General features: G+C 47.2%; 1 protein-coding gene across 3 annotated transcripts in view; it reads right to left on the minus strand.

Annotated features, from left to right (window-relative positions):
- Window positions 1–344: 344 nt before the first annotated feature.
- The window catches only part of CSRNP1 (cysteine and serine rich nuclear protein 1), a 43,692-nt gene continuing 25,019 nt past the window's right edge, over window positions 345–19,017 (minus strand). For all 3 annotated transcript variants that reach the window (XM_088653364.1, XM_088653365.1, XM_035129379.3), the window contains exons 2-5: window positions 15,812–16,016; window positions 9,731–9,990; window positions 7,467–7,763; window positions 345–5,891 (exon numbers count right to left, since the gene is read on the minus strand). In XM_088653364.1, the coding sequence (XP_088509490.1) occupies window positions 4,851–5,891; window positions 7,467–7,763; window positions 9,731–9,990; window positions 15,812–15,992 (1,779 nt within the window). In that variant the 5' untranslated portion in view covers window positions 15,993–16,016 and the 3' untranslated portion in view covers window positions 345–4,850. The remainder of the gene's footprint in view (window positions 5,892–7,466; window positions 7,764–9,730; window positions 9,991–15,811; window positions 16,017–19,017) is intronic.

Consider the following 19,017-nt stretch of genomic DNA (forward strand, 5'->3'; position numbering starts at 1 on the left):
CAACAGTTTAATAAAGATCAGGCTTACTAGCTGCTTTGCTTCTCAATATTCTCTGGTTGGCCTGTGTTGTTTTCTCCTACCGATAGAAAACCTACGTAAGGACTCTATACGGGCTCTTGGGTACCCCATAAGGGATAAAGGAGCAGTTTTTTTCTTATAACACCTAGGAACAAAGCACCCTTCACCCCCATTCTACCCACACACAACCCAGAAGTTGGCAGCCCCGAACGGCAAGTTGTGAAAGCAACCACCGCTGGGCCTTTTGCCGGGCACAGATTAGATTTCCACTAACCTGCTTCTCCCATCCCCCACCCCATGTCGAGAAGAAGCACACACACCAAATGTTCCAAACCAAAAAAAGAGTTTGTTTATTTGAAAGTGTAATGAATTTTTCTTCATATTGCTTGTATGAAATGAGAGACAGCAGCTTGTAGGCAAAGGATGCTTTTTTGTTTTTTTCATTTTACTTACAAATGAAAATTTGGGGGATGGGGGTTAAAAATAAAAGTATTTTAAACTGGTACCCTTTGGCACCGTTAAGCACACACACACTATAAAGCTGTTGAAACCAAAGAGTTTCAATCAATACATTAGATCATTACAGATTGTGTCAATAAATACCCAATTTTGTTTTTCAGATTTCTCTCTCTCTCTCTCTTTTTAAAAAAGAAAATGGTTTGAACAGGCAACATTTTATACAAGATACAGAAGGGGGGAAATATATATATCTATTTACAAATCAGTGCACCCTGGGGTGAGAAGAAGCAGGAAGTTGGCACCAACAAAACAAAACAAAGAAATGAATAAATTAGAGGGGGGGGGATCATGAAGGCAGGAGGGTCTTCCAACACCCTCAGTCTCCCAACATTCATTTTAAAATGACGTATGCAAAGAAACGCAGGAATGTTCTAAAAATTGTTGCTTTAGTGCCAAAGAATGAAAACAAAAATAGAAAAAGCAGTACCAAAAAAACACCCCCATGTGCCAAAGCATTTTTTAAATAAAAAAAGTAGGCTGAAGTTTTCATTTTAAAAGACTCCCACAAATTAAATAAAAAATGGCGTATATATACACGTATGTATAGTTAAGCAGATGTCTAAAGTTTTCTCACAGTGGGATAACCCCTTTGCACTAGATGCCAGACATTTTCTCTTTTGCCACTCAGGTTTGTTAAAGGGGGGGAAACCCCTCTTTGCATAGACCAGATGGGGCAAAGTCCTTCCAACCCATGTGGAAGGAATTCCGGGTGCTTTGTACATCTCTGGGAGGTCAAAGTGCAGGTCTTCCAATCTCAGGAGAGGCAAGAATTCCATCTATTTCCATTAACGAAGCTTAGACCGCATTAAAAACAAACACACCCCGAAGCACAACCACTAGGCCCAACCATCAGGTTAACCAACAAAAGCCGAAATGTCAATTTTTCATGACCTAAGGGAATTCTAGTGAAGATGGCAGCAATCGGGTCAATTTATTACTATTTATGTGAAAGTGGGAGACGGGGGGTGGGGTGGGACATGATTATTTGTTTCGGCTAATAGAAGCAGCCTCTCAAATCCGAAGCGGTAGTTTAAGGGGAACTGGAGGAAATTAATTTGGGGGAGTATGTTAAGGACACACCTTTACCTGGGCCAGGATAGCACCATGACAGTGTGTATTGCTCAACAGATGTTGGCATGTTGCAACTCTTTAATTTACCCAGTTCTCTGAGGCTGCAATTGCAGTGTCCTGACCATCGGGATGATCAAAGGCAGAACTTAAAACCTTCATATATTTGGGTATGAATCTGCTACTCCCTGTGGATGGAGCCCAGAGGCTCAATGTATGCAAGGCTTCCACCAGCTACAACCAAGACTCTCTGGTTTGGCTGGTGCCCTGTTAAGAGGATCATATAACTTTCTCTCTTTCAAAAAAAAAAGCTACGAGTTTTATAGGAGGATCCCTGAACAAACTAGACCGACACACATTGGCTCTGCTGGCATAGGAACTCGCACCTGCGTAAAAGACGGATAATCTGTCAGATTTAATATATGTGCCAAGCGACTCATTTACCAATGGGCAAGTATGCATGTGTCGGCCTTCTTGTGCGATGAGCAGTTTAGAAGTTCACATGCCCCACATAATCCAGCCACAGCTTGCGCCTGGCGCACCATGGGGCAGCTGGAGGTAACCTTCCCCTCGTCTGAGTGCCACATCAAGGTCACCAGCAAAGTGAGAGGCCAGGCCACAAACTAGGTAGGGGCGGCTTACAAGAAGCATCAGCCAAAGGCAGCAGAGGAGAATAATTAGTTATGTCCCTGAAGCTGCCTCTCACTCACTCCCATTTCCACTAGATTCCCTTTTCAAATTGGTTGAGCTCCCTGCTAGGGTTTAAGGGGTGGTGTTTTGCCTCTCTCCCTCTCTTGTGGCATTTTAACAAGATGGCAAAAGCAGCAAAGATTGCGATCCTCTTAAATTACTTGCATCTGTTTGTTTATAAAAGGTGTGTGGATATTCTGTGTGCTTAAGAAAAATCTATTCTCTGCTTCCAAATGATGAGGTGCACTTAAAACTTACGGTGCCTTTCAAAAATTTGCAGAGACTGCTGTCCAGGACTAGGTCCTTACACATGTATATACAGTGGTGCCTCGCTTAACGAATGCCCTGCTTAACGAAATTTCCGCTTAACGAAAGGATTTTTCGAGCGGAGGTTGCCTCGCTAGACTAATTCGTTTTACGAAAAATTCGTTTCCCATAGGAATGCATTGAAATTCAATTAATGCGTTCCTATGGGCAAAAAAAATTTCAAAAAAAATTCAATGCATTCCTATGGGATTCGCTAGGCGAATTTTTCGTTATAAGAAAAGACCTGTGGAACGAATTAATTTCGTCTAGCGAGGCACCACTGTATATAAAAAACACACTGCAGCTCCATCCTTGACCTGTTCTGGTAAGAGGGATTCTAATTCACTAGAGAATAATCTTTGAAAAGAAGAGGTGCACAATTTATCTGGATGATTCTGCCATCTCCTGCTAATAGCACCATGGGCAGTCTGCACTGAAACCGCAGTGCCTGGCTAAAGATTGTGGGTTAACACCCCCAAAGATATCCCAAAGCACCTGGAGGCTTGCAAGCACAGTCTTTTGCTCCCCCCGCCCCCCATTTATTTTTATTTTTCTCTTTCCATTCCTCTAAAAAATTGCAACCTTGGCAGCTCCAGACTTGGTTCCTCTATATATTCAGGCAGCATAGTAATAGATCAGATTGGTTCTATAAAAAAAAAAAAATCTCATGGCCAAATCCTTAAGGACATTAAATAAATTACAAAATAATTTACCACACCATTTCAACCTTTCCTCTCTCTTCTTTAAATAGTTCATACGGTACTATTCTCTCTCTCTCTCTTCATAGTTCCCAGCCTCCTTATAATTGCCCCTGGCAGAATTATGGACACCGCACACAAAAGAATGGAACTGTGGTTTCATTTTTCAAAACGGTTATAGCGACATACAACCTTGTGATACAACGCTGGAGAGTCCTGCAGAACATAGCGCTGCAGTGACGCATAGAGTGTGTCTTTCATGCTCAGAAATTCAAAGGTTCTCCGACACCGCAGGTGTGTGAGCCAAAAGGAGGCCCTTTCACTTGCACCATTTGTGGCAACAACACTCCCCACTTCCCCATTCATATCTGCACTGCAAAGCTACTGCACAGATTTAAAAACCAACCACCTAATAGTAACCTCTGTGGCCCACTAAGACAGATATGGAGCCCCATAACTCTTGAAGCTTCCCTGGCTCCCATCACGCCCAAGCCAGCAGTGATGGGAGTCCTACTCTGGCAATATCCAGAAGGTCCACAGGCTCTCCCTTCCCTGATCCAAGAAGAGGGGCTAGGGAATCTCTCAAGGGAGTCTTCTCAACTCTCACCTAAGATGACAAAAGTTCTCAGAAGTTCCATTTAGAAGCCCAGAATGGTTTGTAGTGTGGATATGGGGGCTTATGTGAAAGACAGGGGATGTGTGTGTGTGTGTGTGTGTTTTACCACCTTGAAAGTATAACACCTCCTCAGTGTTTTAACCAAGAGGGGGAAATGGGGCATCCGAACAATGAGGCAGGCTTGGGTTATTTGCAGGTCCTTGATAAACCACAGTCCTACCCAGGCATGAACACAAAAATAAATAAATACAGATATATTATGCAAAAAAAAATTGATTGTACACATAATACATCTGAGGTATGACTAATTTAAATAAGATTCGACGCTCAGTTCAAGCTTTGGAGGCTACTTGAAAACTCTGGAGGTTTGCAATAAATAGAGGGCATGGGGGCGGAATTACGAATATAATAGTGTGTGTGTGTGTCATTTATTCTGCTTCCTTGTAAACCTCTTCCCATTTAAGCAAGAGCAAACTCTTCAGCATATCATTCCCCCCACCCCCACAATAAATATAATTATATATACTTCCCAAAGTAGCTTGAGAAAATTGTCTGCAAACATTTGAAAACGTTCACAGAAGGTGCTTTGTGGACGAGCAACATATTTCTCATGAGGTCTTTCCCTGCCCCTCCCTTACGTGCCTCCCACCCCAAAATACAAAATGCAGGTAAATTGTGTTTAGCAAAAATCGTCTTCCACCCCCACCTCCCCAACCCCAACGCTGAGAGTTTTTGCACAAACAGCAAGAAAACTGATTGCCGCTGCAGAGTTTGTTTTGTCTTCCTCCAAAGTATTTGAAAAAAGGTATCTGAACAAAATATCACGTAGCATTTCCTTCTCTTCCGGTAAGGGGTGTTTATGCACAAGGGGTTGGCAGTTTCTCGCGGGGTTTCCCCCCCCCCGTCCTCCTCGGGTTTTCCAAAAACAAAAGCATTTAAACCTTCACTGTTTCCATGAGAGATGATTTGATGGCATCTTCTAGGAGTTGATTGTCTGTAAAAGGCGCAGGGGTTTCTGGGACAGATTCGGACAGGCCAATGAGGGACTCCAGAAAGCACGGGCTCTGGTCCCCAGGCTGGGGCAAGCTCGGGAAATTCGGCAACTGGAGCTGCAGCGCCGAAAAGTTGTCCAGGTTCTCGTACTCCTTCAAAGAATTGTAAAGCGGTCCAAGGTTGTAGTCTGAGAAGGACTGGAAAAAATCCAGAGAGTCCGAGGAGAGGCTCAGATCCATGTAGCTCCTGGAGCCTTGCTCCATTGAGCAGGGGGTGGCGGAGGAAGAAGAAGAAGAGGAGGGGGCAGAGGAAGGAAAGCCCGCAGCCTGGGCTGCCCTGGGAGAAGTTTCCTCGAGAAAACAGCTCACCCCCTGGTTGGCGTTCTCGTCCAAACACCCCGTGATGTTCGACGACTGGCTCAAAGGGTGGCCAGAGACAAACTTTCCGGCGGCGCACTGGTTCTCCACGTCCACGCTGAAGAAGCCGGTCGGGTGGAAGGAGCTCAGGTTGTCCTGGCAGTTGCTGGCGGCGCTGCTGTCGTCCTCCGTGTCGGAGTCGTTGAAGTGGAGAATGCGGGCCAGGCCGTCGTCGTCCACGTCCGACTGCGACTTCTCGGAGGGGGCCGCCTCCTCCAGGTCCTCGCTCTGGTTGGACGACACCGAGGACTCGGTCGTGTCGCTGCTGCAGCTGTTCTCGCCAATGGCCTCCAGCTCCGTGCTGAACTGGAAGGCGGGCGCCAGGGCCACCGTCCTCTCCTCAAACGCCGCCTTGCCCACGGGGCGCCCAAAGGGGTGCAGCCGGTCCCGGAAGAGGGGCTCGGGCTCCGGGCTCCTCTCAGGGCTCGGCTGGTTCTTCTCCAGCTCCAGCTTCATGATGGTGTGGATGAAGTGTGTCTGCACCCGGGCTTGGTTGAACTCGATCCGGCCCTCAGTGTTGCCACAGCCGTCCTTCGTGCAGCCGCAGGGAAACGATGTGTGATCCATCTGGGGAGTGGGAGGGACTAGGTGTTAGTCACATGGCCTCTACTTTTAAGCCTGACTTTTTATTTAAACACACACACCCCCTATGAGGACCTGCTCATAATTGGTTCAAACTGCTTGCTTTTAGCCTGTCAAGCCTGACACATGCGTTTTTCTTTGCTTTATTCAACAACAAAAATTAAGGAAAGGGCTTTTAATAGTGCTATGCTGCTATTCTTCTGGCGGTTCCCTCCCTGCGAGAAGTGAGGTTACAGGGAACCAGGCAAAGGGCCTTCTCGGTAGTGGCGCCCTCCCTGTGAAATGCTCTCCCTTTAGATAGGAAGGAAATAAAGAACTATGTAACTTTTAGAGGACATCTGAAGGCAGCCTGTATCAGATAGTGTTTAATGTTTGATGTTTTATTATGTTTTCATATGTACTGGAAGTCGCCCAGAGTGGCTGGGGAAACCCAGCCAGATAGGCAAGGTATAAATAAAACAACAGCAGCAGCAGCAGCAGCAGCAGCAGCAGCAATTCTACACTTCCCTTCAGCAAAAGATCACAAATTGGACAAATTGGCCTGACAAGAGTATAAGGTAGCTTCTTTAGCTCCTATGCTCAGCTCGCAGAGGAACAAAGTGGAGCTGCAAACTTCTCTGGGTCCACACTCGCCAGGAGGTCCGGAGGGTGGTAACACAAGACGGAGCCTTTTCTGTGGTGGCTCCCCATTTGTGGAATGCTCTCCCCAGAGAGGCTCGCCTGATGCCATCAGTCTTTAGGTGCCAGACAAAAACATTCCTCACTGCCCATGCTTTTTGGCCATTAAATAATCTATGGCCTGTTAAAGCTGAAATGGTGTTATTTTATTATTATGCTTTCATTTTTACGCTTGGTAAGATGTGTTCTTAATGTTGTACACCGCCCCTGGGGTCTTCTGATAAAGGGTGGTTTATTAATTAAATAAATTGATAGATAACAACAGTGTAAAAAGGCTGGCCAATATCTGTTTGGTGGAAGAACTGCCATTTCCCGTCTACTCTCTGGGCAAAAGCAGCCGCTCACCCCAGCATCCTTCAATGCTTTTTGCTCATCTTGAAGCTTCTGACCCCGACCCTGTATACCTGAAGCAGCATCTCCACCCCCATCGTTCAGCCCAGAGGTCCAGCTCCGGGGGCCTTCTGGCGGTTCCCTCCCTGCGAGAAGTGAGGTTACAGGGAACCAGGCAGAGGGCCTTCTCAGTGGTGGTGCCCTGTGGAACGCCCTCCCATCAGATGTCAAGGAAATAAACAACCACCTGACTTTTAGAAGACATCAGAAGGCAGCCCTGTCTAGCGAAGTTTTTAATGTTTGATCGTGTTTTTAATATTCTGTTGGGAGCCGTCCAGAGTGGCTGGGGAAACCCAGCCAGATGGGTGGGGTATAAATAATAAATTATTATAATTTTTTATTATTATTATCGTTCCTTCTCAGGCCCAACATACCAGAAGCAGCGGAAGACCAGCTTCTCCCAGGGCAATCTCCACTTTACCCACACTGGGTCCCATAAGCCCTCTTCCCTGCAAGTAACCCGGCCAAGAAGGCCCCTCCTCACACACACACCTGACACTTAATGCCAGCCAGGCTGCAGCTACACGTCTCGGGATCGCAGAACTCCTGGCAGTCGCAGCCGCAGTCTTCCCGGGAGAGGCGGATGCTGTGGAGCTCCCGCTTCTCCTCTTTGTCGACCTTCTTGACGCCCATGGCCTTGAGCAGGGCCCGCCTCTTCTTGGCCGGGTACGGCTGGAGGAAGAAGCCGTCTTCCAGCTCGGTGGCGCTGGCGTCGATGTCGTCGTCAGAGATGTCTTCTGTGGTGAGCTGGTTGGCTTCCTCCGACTCCTTCGTACCGTTCATGGTGAGCTGTTTGGAGAAACGCCAAGAGGAAACTTGTGTCAGAAGCGGAAGCGCCTTTAAGTACCCGTGACGGCCACCGTCTTGAAATCAGAAACCCCTTCTGACTAGGCGAGGCAACAATGATCACACTTCAAAATGACCTTAACAGATTAGACAACTGGGCCAAAGCAAACAAGATGAATTTTAACAAGGAGAAATGTAAGGTACTACACTTGGGCAAAATAAAAAATAAAAAATGAAAGGCACAAATACAGGATGAGTGACAACTGGCTTGAGAGCAGTACATGTGAAAAGGATCTAGGAGTCTTGGTAGACCACAGACTTGACATGAGTCAGCAGTGTGATGCAGCAGCTAAAAAAGCCAATGCAATTCTGGGCTGCATCAATAGGAGTATAGCGTCTAGATCTAGGGAAGTAATAGTACCACTGTATTCTGCTCTGGTCAGACCTCACCTGGAGTACTGTGTCCAGTTCTGGGCACCACAGTTCAAGAAGGATACTGACAAGCTGGAACATGTCCAGAAGAGGGCAACCAAAATGTTCAAAGGCCTGGAAACGATGCCTTATGAGGAACGGCTTAGGGAGCTGGGTATGTTTAGCCTGGAGAAGAGAAGGTTAAGGGGTGATATGATAGTCATGTTCAAATATATGAAAGGATGTCATATGGAGGAGGGAGAAAGGTTGTTTTCTGCTGCTCCAGAGAAGCGGACACAGAGCAATGGATTCAAACTACAAGAAAGAAGATTCCACCTAAACATTAGGAAGAACTTCCTGACAGCAAGAGCTGTTCGGCAGTGGAATTTGCTACCAAGGAGTGTGGTGGAGTCTCCTTCTTTGGAGGTCTTTAAGCAGAGGCTTGACAGGCATATGTCAAGAATGCTTTGCTGGTGTTTCCTGCTTGGCAGGGGGTTGGACTGGATGGCCCTTGTGGTTTCTTCCAACTATGATTCTATGATCGGCAAACATTGCATAGATCAGGTCGTCTGTATAGACCAGTATAGTCTATGCCAGCCTTCCTCAGCCAGGCGCCCCTCGGAGGGATTTGGACTACAACTCCCATCAGCCCTGGCCGGCACAGGTTGTAGTTCATTGCACCTGGCAGATGCCCGGTTGAAGAAGGTTTGGCCAGCAGAGAAGGGCCTTTACATCTCCAACCACTGTCAAGGTGGTGTCGGAAGCTGAAGAGGCAACAGGGTTTAGTGAGCAGGAAGAGTCTAGGGCCAAAGAACAGTCCAGAATCAGAGGCTGGAAGGAGAAGGGCCAGGAAACAGAGGTGATGCTGGCTATTGAAGACTCCCATAACCAGAAGAGGTATGAAAAGAGCGGAGCAAAGAGAGGCAAGATGACGGAGTCTTTCCCAGAGATGGAAAGAAGATCAAGTCCCCACCAGAGAAAAATGGCAGATCAAGCTGATGGCTTATGCCGAAACGGCTAAAATGACATGAAGAATCAGAAATCGGGGAGACCAAAATTTTAATAAGGATTTTTTTGGGGGGGATTATAAATTATCTTAAAGTCCATTCTAAACAGTTAAAATCATTAGTAGGATTGCAATATCTCTTGCAGTTTAATTTTGGATACAATGGAGAGAGAAAAGATTTGGATTATCATAAACGATGCAGGAGGAAATGATTAAAGAATAGGACCCATAAAGGGGAGGAGGGAAGTCCAGGAGATTCCTTGGAATCTTGGTTTTTATGTTGGATATGTGGCTGTAAAATTTTAATCTGAAAAACCAAATAAATAAGTGCCTCATTGGCGCAAGACTTGCCGGGATCACTAGGCCTGCACTGTTTGGGTTTCTTTGAATAAAAAGTTAACTTCACGGACACTGGGTTTTTTTTTTTATACTGCTGACCTGACTCTGGCTCATGACACCTGCTGTCCTTTACAGCTAGAGGCGCCTCTGTGTGTTAGACCCAGAGCAGGCTTCTGCATGCCCACCCCCCCCCCCCCGGTGTCCCACCACTTACTTTCCACTTCAGGGCTTCCAGCTTCTCCTCTTTCAACCGCTCCTTGAGCTTCTCCCGCCGGACGGCCTCTTGCTCCTTGGAAAACTCGGCCAGCGTGAACTCCCGGGAGAAGCCGTGCTTGCTCACCATGCCCAAGGTGCAGCCCCCGCGGCTGGGCACGCTGGTGAAGCCCTGGCAGCGCTGGAAGTAGAAGACGGTAACCCGGTCAAACTCCACATTGTTGCGCTTCAACCGTTTGCTTTTCTTCAGGATGGAGGTTGCTGGGAGAGAGAAAGAAGCAGCGAAGTGAGCGCTTGCTGCCACGGGTCATTTAAAGTGCATAATCAATGGCCGAGAACAGGGCATCAAGAGAGAATCAATCTTTACCGTTTCCATCTTTACTCTCCCATCTGCACCACTGAGGGCTAGAAACCTGCCTTTTCAGTTTACAACACTGAAGTGCCTTTTAACAAAAGGTCACTACCGTAGGACCGCAATACCTTAAGGACTGCCTCTTTCCATATAAACCTACTTGGACCCTGAGATCATCTTCTGAGGCCCTCCTTTGTGTGCCTCCTCCACGAGAGGTCCAAAGGTTTGAAGGGGCCTTTTCTGCAGTGGCTCCCCATTTGTGGAATGCTTCCCCCAAGAAAGTTTGCTTGGCACCTTCATTATACACTTTTAGGTACCAGGCAAAAATGTTCCTTTTTAACTAGGCCTTTGGTTGATTTGATTGACATCCTATGCCCTTTTAAAATGTGTTTTTTTTGGGGGGTGGTGGTGTTATTGGGTTGTTTTTATTTTGACTATGTATTTTGTAGTTTTATATTTTGACTTTATTCTGTGAACCGCACTGAGACCTCCAAGCATAGGGCAGTATATAAATTCAATAAATAATAATAATAATAATAATAATAATAATATAAAGAAATAATACAAGACTCCAAAAACAGACAGGTTGGGGGTGGGAGCAGGAACCATTTCCCCACAAGCAGAAATCTAGCTGCTCAGGTACATTATGATATCACTGCACTCAGACACACCGGTACAAATGTTGAGAGGGTTGAAGGTAAGAGTTTCTGATGGCGATAACAGAAGTGGGGGTGGGGAATGTCTTCCTTGCAATGAGGATTCAAACCTAGGTTTGGCTGGGGCTAGTCCAAAACTCTAACCACTAAACCACACTGCCTCTTATTAAAAATGAAGTGCTGGGTTTTTTGCTTTCCATTTATTTGACTAAATTTCTCAAAGCGGCTTTTTTTTTAAAATAAAAAAAAAGTTAACCAACTGCCTTGAAAGACCCATGCATAAAATTAAAACAGAAAAGACAGCTCATTTAGAACAGGCATCCGTTATGTTATTCTTCCATCCTCTTGGACACCCTTACTCAGCCTTTATATAGTGCTTTTGAGGGTCCGAAGCCTTTCGTATGCATGCTCTCCCATCCTCCTGACAACCTTGCAAGGTAGATCAGCATTACCATCACTGGGTGGGCAAGTGCTGAGAGCAGACAGCCCCCCCTCGGGTCACCCAGCTCAGTCTGCAAGTCAGACAAAGGAGGGGACATCTCTGCAAACCGTCTGGACTGCAATGCTCTACCCACCTCTAGGGGCAGCAGCCCCCACTGCAACTAAGGAAGGGCGGGCAGAGCTATCAATCACGGTTTCAGTTTCCTGTTTTCCTATCTTAAGCTCAGTTCTCCAACACTTCCACTTCAGTTTTTCTTAAAACGGACAAGTTCTCATGAAAACCCATCAGTATTTTATCCTCCTAACTTGCACACACATTTTTGCAAAGCCATTTCCCCATGTGCAGTGAGTGCCTTTGTGTAATAAATTTATGCACGTGTGCATTTTGCTTAGCCCGAGAACTGCACTGCCAAGGTGCAAACTCCGGCAGGTTCAGCTTTTAAATGCAAGCTGGACCAATTTTTTCTGTACTATACGCTGCTGCACATTTGCGCTGGCTGGCTGGCTCTCGTTTCGGCCAGGAGGCTTGCGCTGTCGCACACACACACACACACACACACACACACACCCAGATGCTGTCCTGCCAGCCAGCAGATTCCGCAAGACGCAGCCGCGTTCCTGGGCTCGTGACAGTTTTCTCAAGGAAACGTGTTTCCCCCCCCCCCGACAGCAAACGGGGACATGAAATATTCACTGCACGTTTCTCCGGCCGTCTAAGCGCACCATCTGCGCACTGTCAAGCCAAGGGAGTCAGGGAGGGCTTTTTTGCAGACCAGATTTCTCCCCCCCCCTCCCTCCCGCCCACTTTACTGAAAAAGGAGAAACAGACACCCAAAGAGTTTCGCTGGTGAAGCTTCTTGGAGGGGCAGGGAGAGAGAGAGAGAGAAAGAGAACACAGGATCATCAAAACAGCTGCTTTGAGGACATTTCCTTTGCTGCCCGCTGGGAGGAACTGTAAATCTACAAGCCTAATCTCCAGGGGCTAATTTAAAAGCAGCTGCAGAGCCATTTCTCTTCATAGGCAGGTGAGCCCAATGTAAACATGGCTAGCTCAAGTGCCTGGTTTATCTTAAAGCGTGTTTTATGTATTTTTTTGGGGGGGGGTGTAGTTATGTTTAATTTTGCCGGTGCAATCAGGTACTTCCGCCTAATGCAAATTCAAATGAAAAAGAGGCTTTAAAAAACCCACCACCAAGACACGCAAACATGCAAGTGTGTCAGCGGCGAGGAATGAACCCCAGGAAATGCAGCCTGTGAATCTCACAGGGGGTGGCAAGCAGTTACAAAGCTCAACCGCGTCAGAGGTTTTTGCGGAAATAAAGAAAGCTCTGCCACCAGGCAATGGTGTGTCCTGGGTTCAAATCTTACCTCCCCCTTAAACTTGCACTCAGCAAGCCACTGAGCCACACAAACACACCCCTCTTCTGGGTAAGAGCACCACAGGGCAAGTGCTTGAAAGCCAGTTTGGTATAGTGGTTAGCGTGTCGGGCTAGGAGCTGCGAGACCAAGGTTCGAATCCCCACTCGGCTGTGAAGTTCGCTAGGTGACCTCGGGCCGGTTGCTGCCTCTCAGCCTAACCTACCTCACAGGGGTTTTGTGGGGTTTTCAATAGTAAGCAGGGAGGATGATTGTGTATTCTGCCTTGAGCTCCCTGGAGGAAAGGCAGGATATATATTTAATAAGGTTAAAAACTAACAATGTGGGATCACCCTTTCAGCGAACTGCTAGAATATGCCTCAGTTCTCCCTCTCGCTGTTTTAAATGATTAATAATAATAAAAAAAACCTGTAAAAAGTTAATACAGTACAAAGTTTGGGAACCACAAGTTTTATATCGTCTTTGTCATGTCCCATCCTGCCCTCCCCCCAATGCCATGGCACGATACGACCCGCACCCCACATTATCCTAGACTCAAAAACCATGTGGGAAGAGGCTGCCAATTCCATCATCCTACATCTGTACGACCTCATGCTGGCAGTTTTGGGATCGAGCTTTCCCTTCTCCGGGGCTGCGAATTCCAGGACAATCGCAAAGGAAGCCCTGCGTCGCCACCAGCTGTGGCCTGGCACCTGCTGTGGCTCCACAAATAGCATGCAAATTCACCCTGCTGATGCCAAATTATGCAGATGGGCTGCAGATTCAACAACTTCACACTCCTGTCCCGGGTTTTGAGCTACTCATTTCCAACACAGGCAACTTGAAGGAATCCCCTGCACTGATTCTCAACGCACAAGGTGGGCTTGCAGCCGTCTCCAATCGCAGAGAAAGAGGCTTGCTCAGTTTTTTGTTTGGGGGGGCAGTTGCTATAAATAAAACACACGCAAAAATGGCTCTCCCTCCGCTATGAATAATGTCGCAATGCTTAGCTTGGAGCAGTTTAGCTTAAGATGGCAATTTACTGAATTCAATTAAATGGAGGTACGCAGGGGTCAAACCGATCTAAGTGCATCCGTGAGACAAGTCTGTGCTGGCTTAGCCAGATCGATCTGGAATCCATTTACTTAAAAATTGGCACAACTCTTCCTTATATTAAATAATGAGGCTTCCCAGGCCTCTCGGGGAAGAGGAATGAAGCTCAACAGCTGCTCAGGAATCTGCAGGCAGAGGATTAAAAATGTAGTATCTAGAGTGACCAGTTTTCAGCTCGCCTCCTCCCTCCATCAAGGGTGCTTTGCTAGGGAGAGAAAGCGTGCTTGTCATCATTTAAGGTACTATAACCTTGATCCTTCTTGCCAAAAAAGTCAAGGTGTCCGCGATCTTCCTGAAGCTGAGATTATGTGCAATGCCTGCACGATTTGAACTACAGCTAGTTTTGCAACCCCCAAATGTATTTTTTATGCAATTTAAACCAAGATGGTTTTTTAATGAATGAATGTATGTATGTATGTATGAATGAATGAATGAATGAATGAATGTATATAAGCACTGCAAGCAAGATACTTTCACAAGTCCTGTGAAAAGTTACCAAAAAACCCCAAAATGTTCAAGAAAATGGCTTTGGTGCTCATTTCAGATGTGGACGGTTTTTCTTTTGCTCTTGCTTCTAAGCACTTCTTGTCCAACAATGGGGAGCAAGAATGAAGGCCAGAAGAGAGCTCTCTACTGCAGGTGCCGGTGATAGCTGTTAAGAGACAGTGACCAATACAGGCACACTGAAGCTTCTGCGCATCTAGTGCCCCATTAAGAGGCAAAACATATGAGCCAGCCCTTGAAGCGGTGCACCAGAGAGCGTGCTTTGATTTCTGCCAGCTTATCCAAAGGTTTCTCCCCCTACCAGCCACTTGGCATGTCTCTCTCGGCTCTGCTCAGTAATGTCAAAATATATAAACACATATTACCGAGAGAGAGAAATAAAGTTAAATATTTGTTAATATCGGACTTCAGCATTTGCAGTCGTCCCTCGACTTGTTTGCAATGCTTCCCCCCCCCCTCCAAACAAGCCAGGAGGAGAACACAGAAAGTCCATTGTTGCCGCACAAAAGCCAGAACACAAAAAGAAAGCCTCTTTGTTGCTACAAGACTTCCAAGGCATTTGGAGACGGCAGCCGGTTTGCAAGCGTCGCCTCAGTGGACCTCAGAAGCAAAACGGTCCCAGCAGTCTGGTACAAGATTTACCGATTAAAACTATTGCCTTTCATTGGGAGGGCAGCGGAGAGCATTTCTGCAGGATGTAGGTGCAGTCCGTGGAGAGGTTTACTGGAAAATGCAAAACTGGAAGCCATTACGAGTGGCAGGAGGGGAGGAGGCAAGCCGTGAGCCTCAGCCGAGGACAGCCAGAAAATGTTAATTTAGCACACTGGATATTTTGCTGAATAAACTGGAATGCCCAGAACTGAATTCCACTTGTATTCAATGAGCTAGTTAATTATTTCTTTATTTTTTTAAGTGTGCGCCTAAAGCTAATTTGTCAACATTTAATTGCTCGTTTTAACATATATATTTTTAAATCACTTAACTTGAATTAACATGCTTTGTACTCTAGCCCAGCATGAGAAGCATTTCTCAAAATGCAGGATTCTCACCCACTGCAAACTCAGTGTGTTCCTATGAGGAGCAGTAAATACTTTCAAAGCTCTTCCAGGGACTTCTCAAGCTGACTTCCTGCCCCCTCCCCTCCTCCTTCATACCTGACTGACACCATCGCTTCAACAATTTCCGTTTCACGTGTGCGAACAGGCAACTCGTAAGGTAATTCCCAAGTCTATCTCAAAGGTTTCTGCAAACATATTGTGGGCTCCCAAACCGGCACCAACAAGCAGACTCCAGAAGAGAAGCAAAGAACTTTGGGCCAATGCAAAGTCCATATTAGAGAGGCAGCGTGGAGTAGTGGGTAGAGTGCTCAGTAAGAAACATGGAGAGTCCAGGTTCAGACCCCACTTTAGCCATGAAGCTCAATGGATGGCTTTGGGCAGCGCAGACATTTCCACACTCAATCTTAACCTCAAGAATCGTGTGTTCGAGTCCCACGCTGGGTGAAAGATTCCCGCACTGCAAGGGGGTCGGACAAGATGACCTTTGTGGTCCCCTTCCAACTCTACAATTCATTCGCACAGCCTAGCCTACCTCGCAGCATCGTTGTGCGGCCAACACTCCTTGGGGGAGAAGACGTAACATAAGAGGCTCATATACTTACGGGTGAAATCGGAGCTCAAGGCCAAGCTGGGCTTGATGCCTCCTCCTCGTGAGTTTTCCTCGTCTGAATCCCAGCCTGATGACGCCGATGAGGAGGAAGAGAAAGGCGAGCAGGAAGATGAGGAGAAGTAGGGGGCGTCGTCTTCCAGTTCATTGTATTTTCTTTTCAACACCCCCGTCATGGTTAGCGAGAGGTTTTCATATAACTAAGAGAAAGCAGAGGAAGAAAGGGAAAGTGAGCAATCATTTGGGTCACTGGGGATGAGGCTCTGCAATAAAACCCGGCGAGAAAATCAGAGACAGGCAGAGATCTGTCTTGCTGTTTACTGTGAGCCATGCTGCCTTTCAAATGGCGCTCCAGCTAATCAGAACAACTTCCTTCAACTACTGCCTGCCAGATGTGGCTGGACTCCCAACTTTCTTCATCATCATCATCATCATCATCATCATCGTCATCATCCCATGATGTGAAGGCCACCAAGCTTTTAAAGAGGATTAGAAAAACCTATGGAGAATTAGGCTCTGCGTGGCTACGATGGCTAGGTTGTCACTCCACTGTTGGGAGGCAGCATGCTTCTGAATATACCAGTGGCTGGAATCTCTCGATTCCTGCAAAGCCTGTTAACTCTGCCAACTCAGCTCTCCCCTCCATGCCTCCTGCCGGGGGCTGGGAATCACAAGAGCAGGCGCCGGGGAAAACCACGATGCAGGGAAAACTGCGACGCCAGCCATTGCCTGTATGAAACTCCATCTTTACTCCAGACATTGTGATATGTCGGTATATCGTGATGTTTATCCGGTGATACATCGCAATGCTGAAAACCAGATATCGCCCAACCCTAGTGAAGATAAGCCATTTCTACCCTGTGGAGGTAGTGCTGCGATTCCTCCATTGCAAGGGGCTGGACTGGATGACCCTTGGGGGTCCCTTCCGACTCTGCGATTCTATGAAAACATAGCCGTTCTGCGTGGAAGGCACCGGTGGGAGGCAGGATCCAGAGGGCTGGCCCACTAGGTTTGTGTGTACCCCAAAGTTAATTTTGAGGCCTGGACTACGGTCTCAAAATGGCCACGCAACTAGGGTACGGAGGAGGGGTCAGGCAGACGTTCAATAAAGCAGAAAGCACCCCCTTGTGGCGCATGGAACTAGCCAAACTGGCTCCCGTCTAATTGCTGTCGACAAGCTGAGTGTTCCTGTAGCCGAAGACGAGACTTGCAAAAGTCGGGAGGAGGGGGGGGGAAACGAAGCCAGAACATGAATCCGAGCACAACATGTTCCTCCGTAAGGAAGCCCAATGCCTCGCTTGCCGGGGTGTGTGTGTGTCTGTGCCTTTAATGAAGCCCCTCGATACGCTGGCTGCAGCATTAGCTCATGCTAATTAAACAAAGCCACTCTGCAGGGAAGGCAGCCAGGAGCAGGTCCCTGGTGGGAAAATGCAGCTTCTCGTGTGCTGGAAAAACACAAAACACCCAAGCACGGCAACAGACCGCGGCAGAAAATGCAGGGGGTAGGAATATTTGCCATGGATCCACTCTGGATTATAAACCCTATTTGCTTCCCATTAGAACAGCTTTTCCCAGCCAGGCGGCCTTCATATACGCTGGACTACAACTCCCATACAACGGGCGCCGTAGCGCAGAGCATCTGAAAGGGCGCCCAGTTGGGGAAAGCGGCTTTGGAACAACAGGGCGAATGCCCCCAAAAGTCAACCGCTGGCGGTGTTTGGATTGCAGCATTTTCTCCGTTCTTTCCCAACTGTCCAAACAAACAAAAACCCACAAACCCCTTTGGAGATTTCTGCCCTGCAGCTCCTTTGGAACAAGTTCCGCGAACCGAGGAGACAGAGTGTTCCTGTGCAAATTGCACCAGCTCAACAAAAACAGGGGGAAAGGGGGGGGGGGAGAGACTTGGGACAAGGAATGAACGTGGTGCTTATTTGTCACCCAAAGCAAAAGCCCAGCCCCACCTCCGGCTCAAAACATCCCCTCCCCAGCTCCCTGTGCAATTTGCCAAGCGTGTAATCTCCAGTCCTCCAACCAGCCACCTCCACAAACAAAGGTGTCTGCTGCAGGAGCAAGCCCATAGATGACATCCGGCCCCCAGAGCGCTCCGACTTGGCCCCTTGTGGCAAACACTTTTCTTTAATCTCCATGGTTCACAAGTTCACAAGGTAAATGAGCAAAGTTTGCAACTGCATTTCCTAGGCATGTCAGTGGTATTGCTATCCGTTACAGTCAGGAAAGGAAAAGGAACCTGTTTCTCATCCATCTCTCCTGGGGAAAGCAAGCTTCCTGCAGGACTAGAGTTTGACAACCCACCTGGAGGGCAGCAGGGTTGACCTGCCCCTATTTTATGTCCAAAGTGAGCACGTTCTGATGCCAGGCCTATTCACCCCACACCTATGAAAGCCTTACTTCTGGGCAGTGGAACATGTATCGCTAAGTGCCACCCAATTATGTTGGCCAGTGTTAGGAAGTCAGGTATATAAAGCTATGTGCTAAATGACTCCTTAACCCAGCTTACAGGTAGGTAGCCGTGTTGGTCTGGTGTAGTCGAAACAATATTTAAAATATTCCTTCCAGTAGCACCTTAGAGACCAACTAAGTTTGTCATTGGTATGAGCTTTCGTGTGCATGTATCTGAAGAAGTGTGCATGCACACAAAAGCTCATACCAATGACAAACTTAGTTGGTCTCTAAGGTGCTACTTAGAGAACACTGTCCAACCATCTCGTCCTCTGTCATCCCCTTCTCCTTGTGCCCTCCATCTTTCCCAACATCAGGGTCTTTTCCAGGGAGTCTTCTCTTCTCATGAGGTGGCCAAAGTATTGGAGCCTCAGCTTCAGGATCTGTCCTTCCAGGGAGCACTCAGGGCTGATTTCCTTCAGAATGGAGAGGTTTGATCTTCTTGCAGTCCATGGGACTCTCAAGAGTCTCCTCCAGCACCATAATTCAAAAAAGCATCAATTCTTCGAACATGAGTCTGACCAAACTGCGGGAGGCAGTGGAAGACAGGAGTGCCTGGCGTGCTCTGGTCCATGGGGTCACGAAGAGTCGGACATGACTAAACAACAACAAAAGGTGCTACTGGAAGGATTTTTTTAAAAAAAATTGTCCTTAACCCAGGGTCACCTAAACACAGTCACCAAAATTGAATGCCTAGTTTCATTACAACTTTTTGGTTCTTGAAATTCATTTTGATTGTGC

The sequence above is a fragment of the Zootoca vivipara genome, chromosome 11 (assembly GCF_965207765.1).
Source record: "Zootoca vivipara chromosome 11, rZooViv2.hap1.1, whole genome shotgun sequence".
NCBI lineage: Eukaryota > Metazoa > Chordata > Lepidosauria > Squamata > Lacertidae > Zootoca > Zootoca vivipara.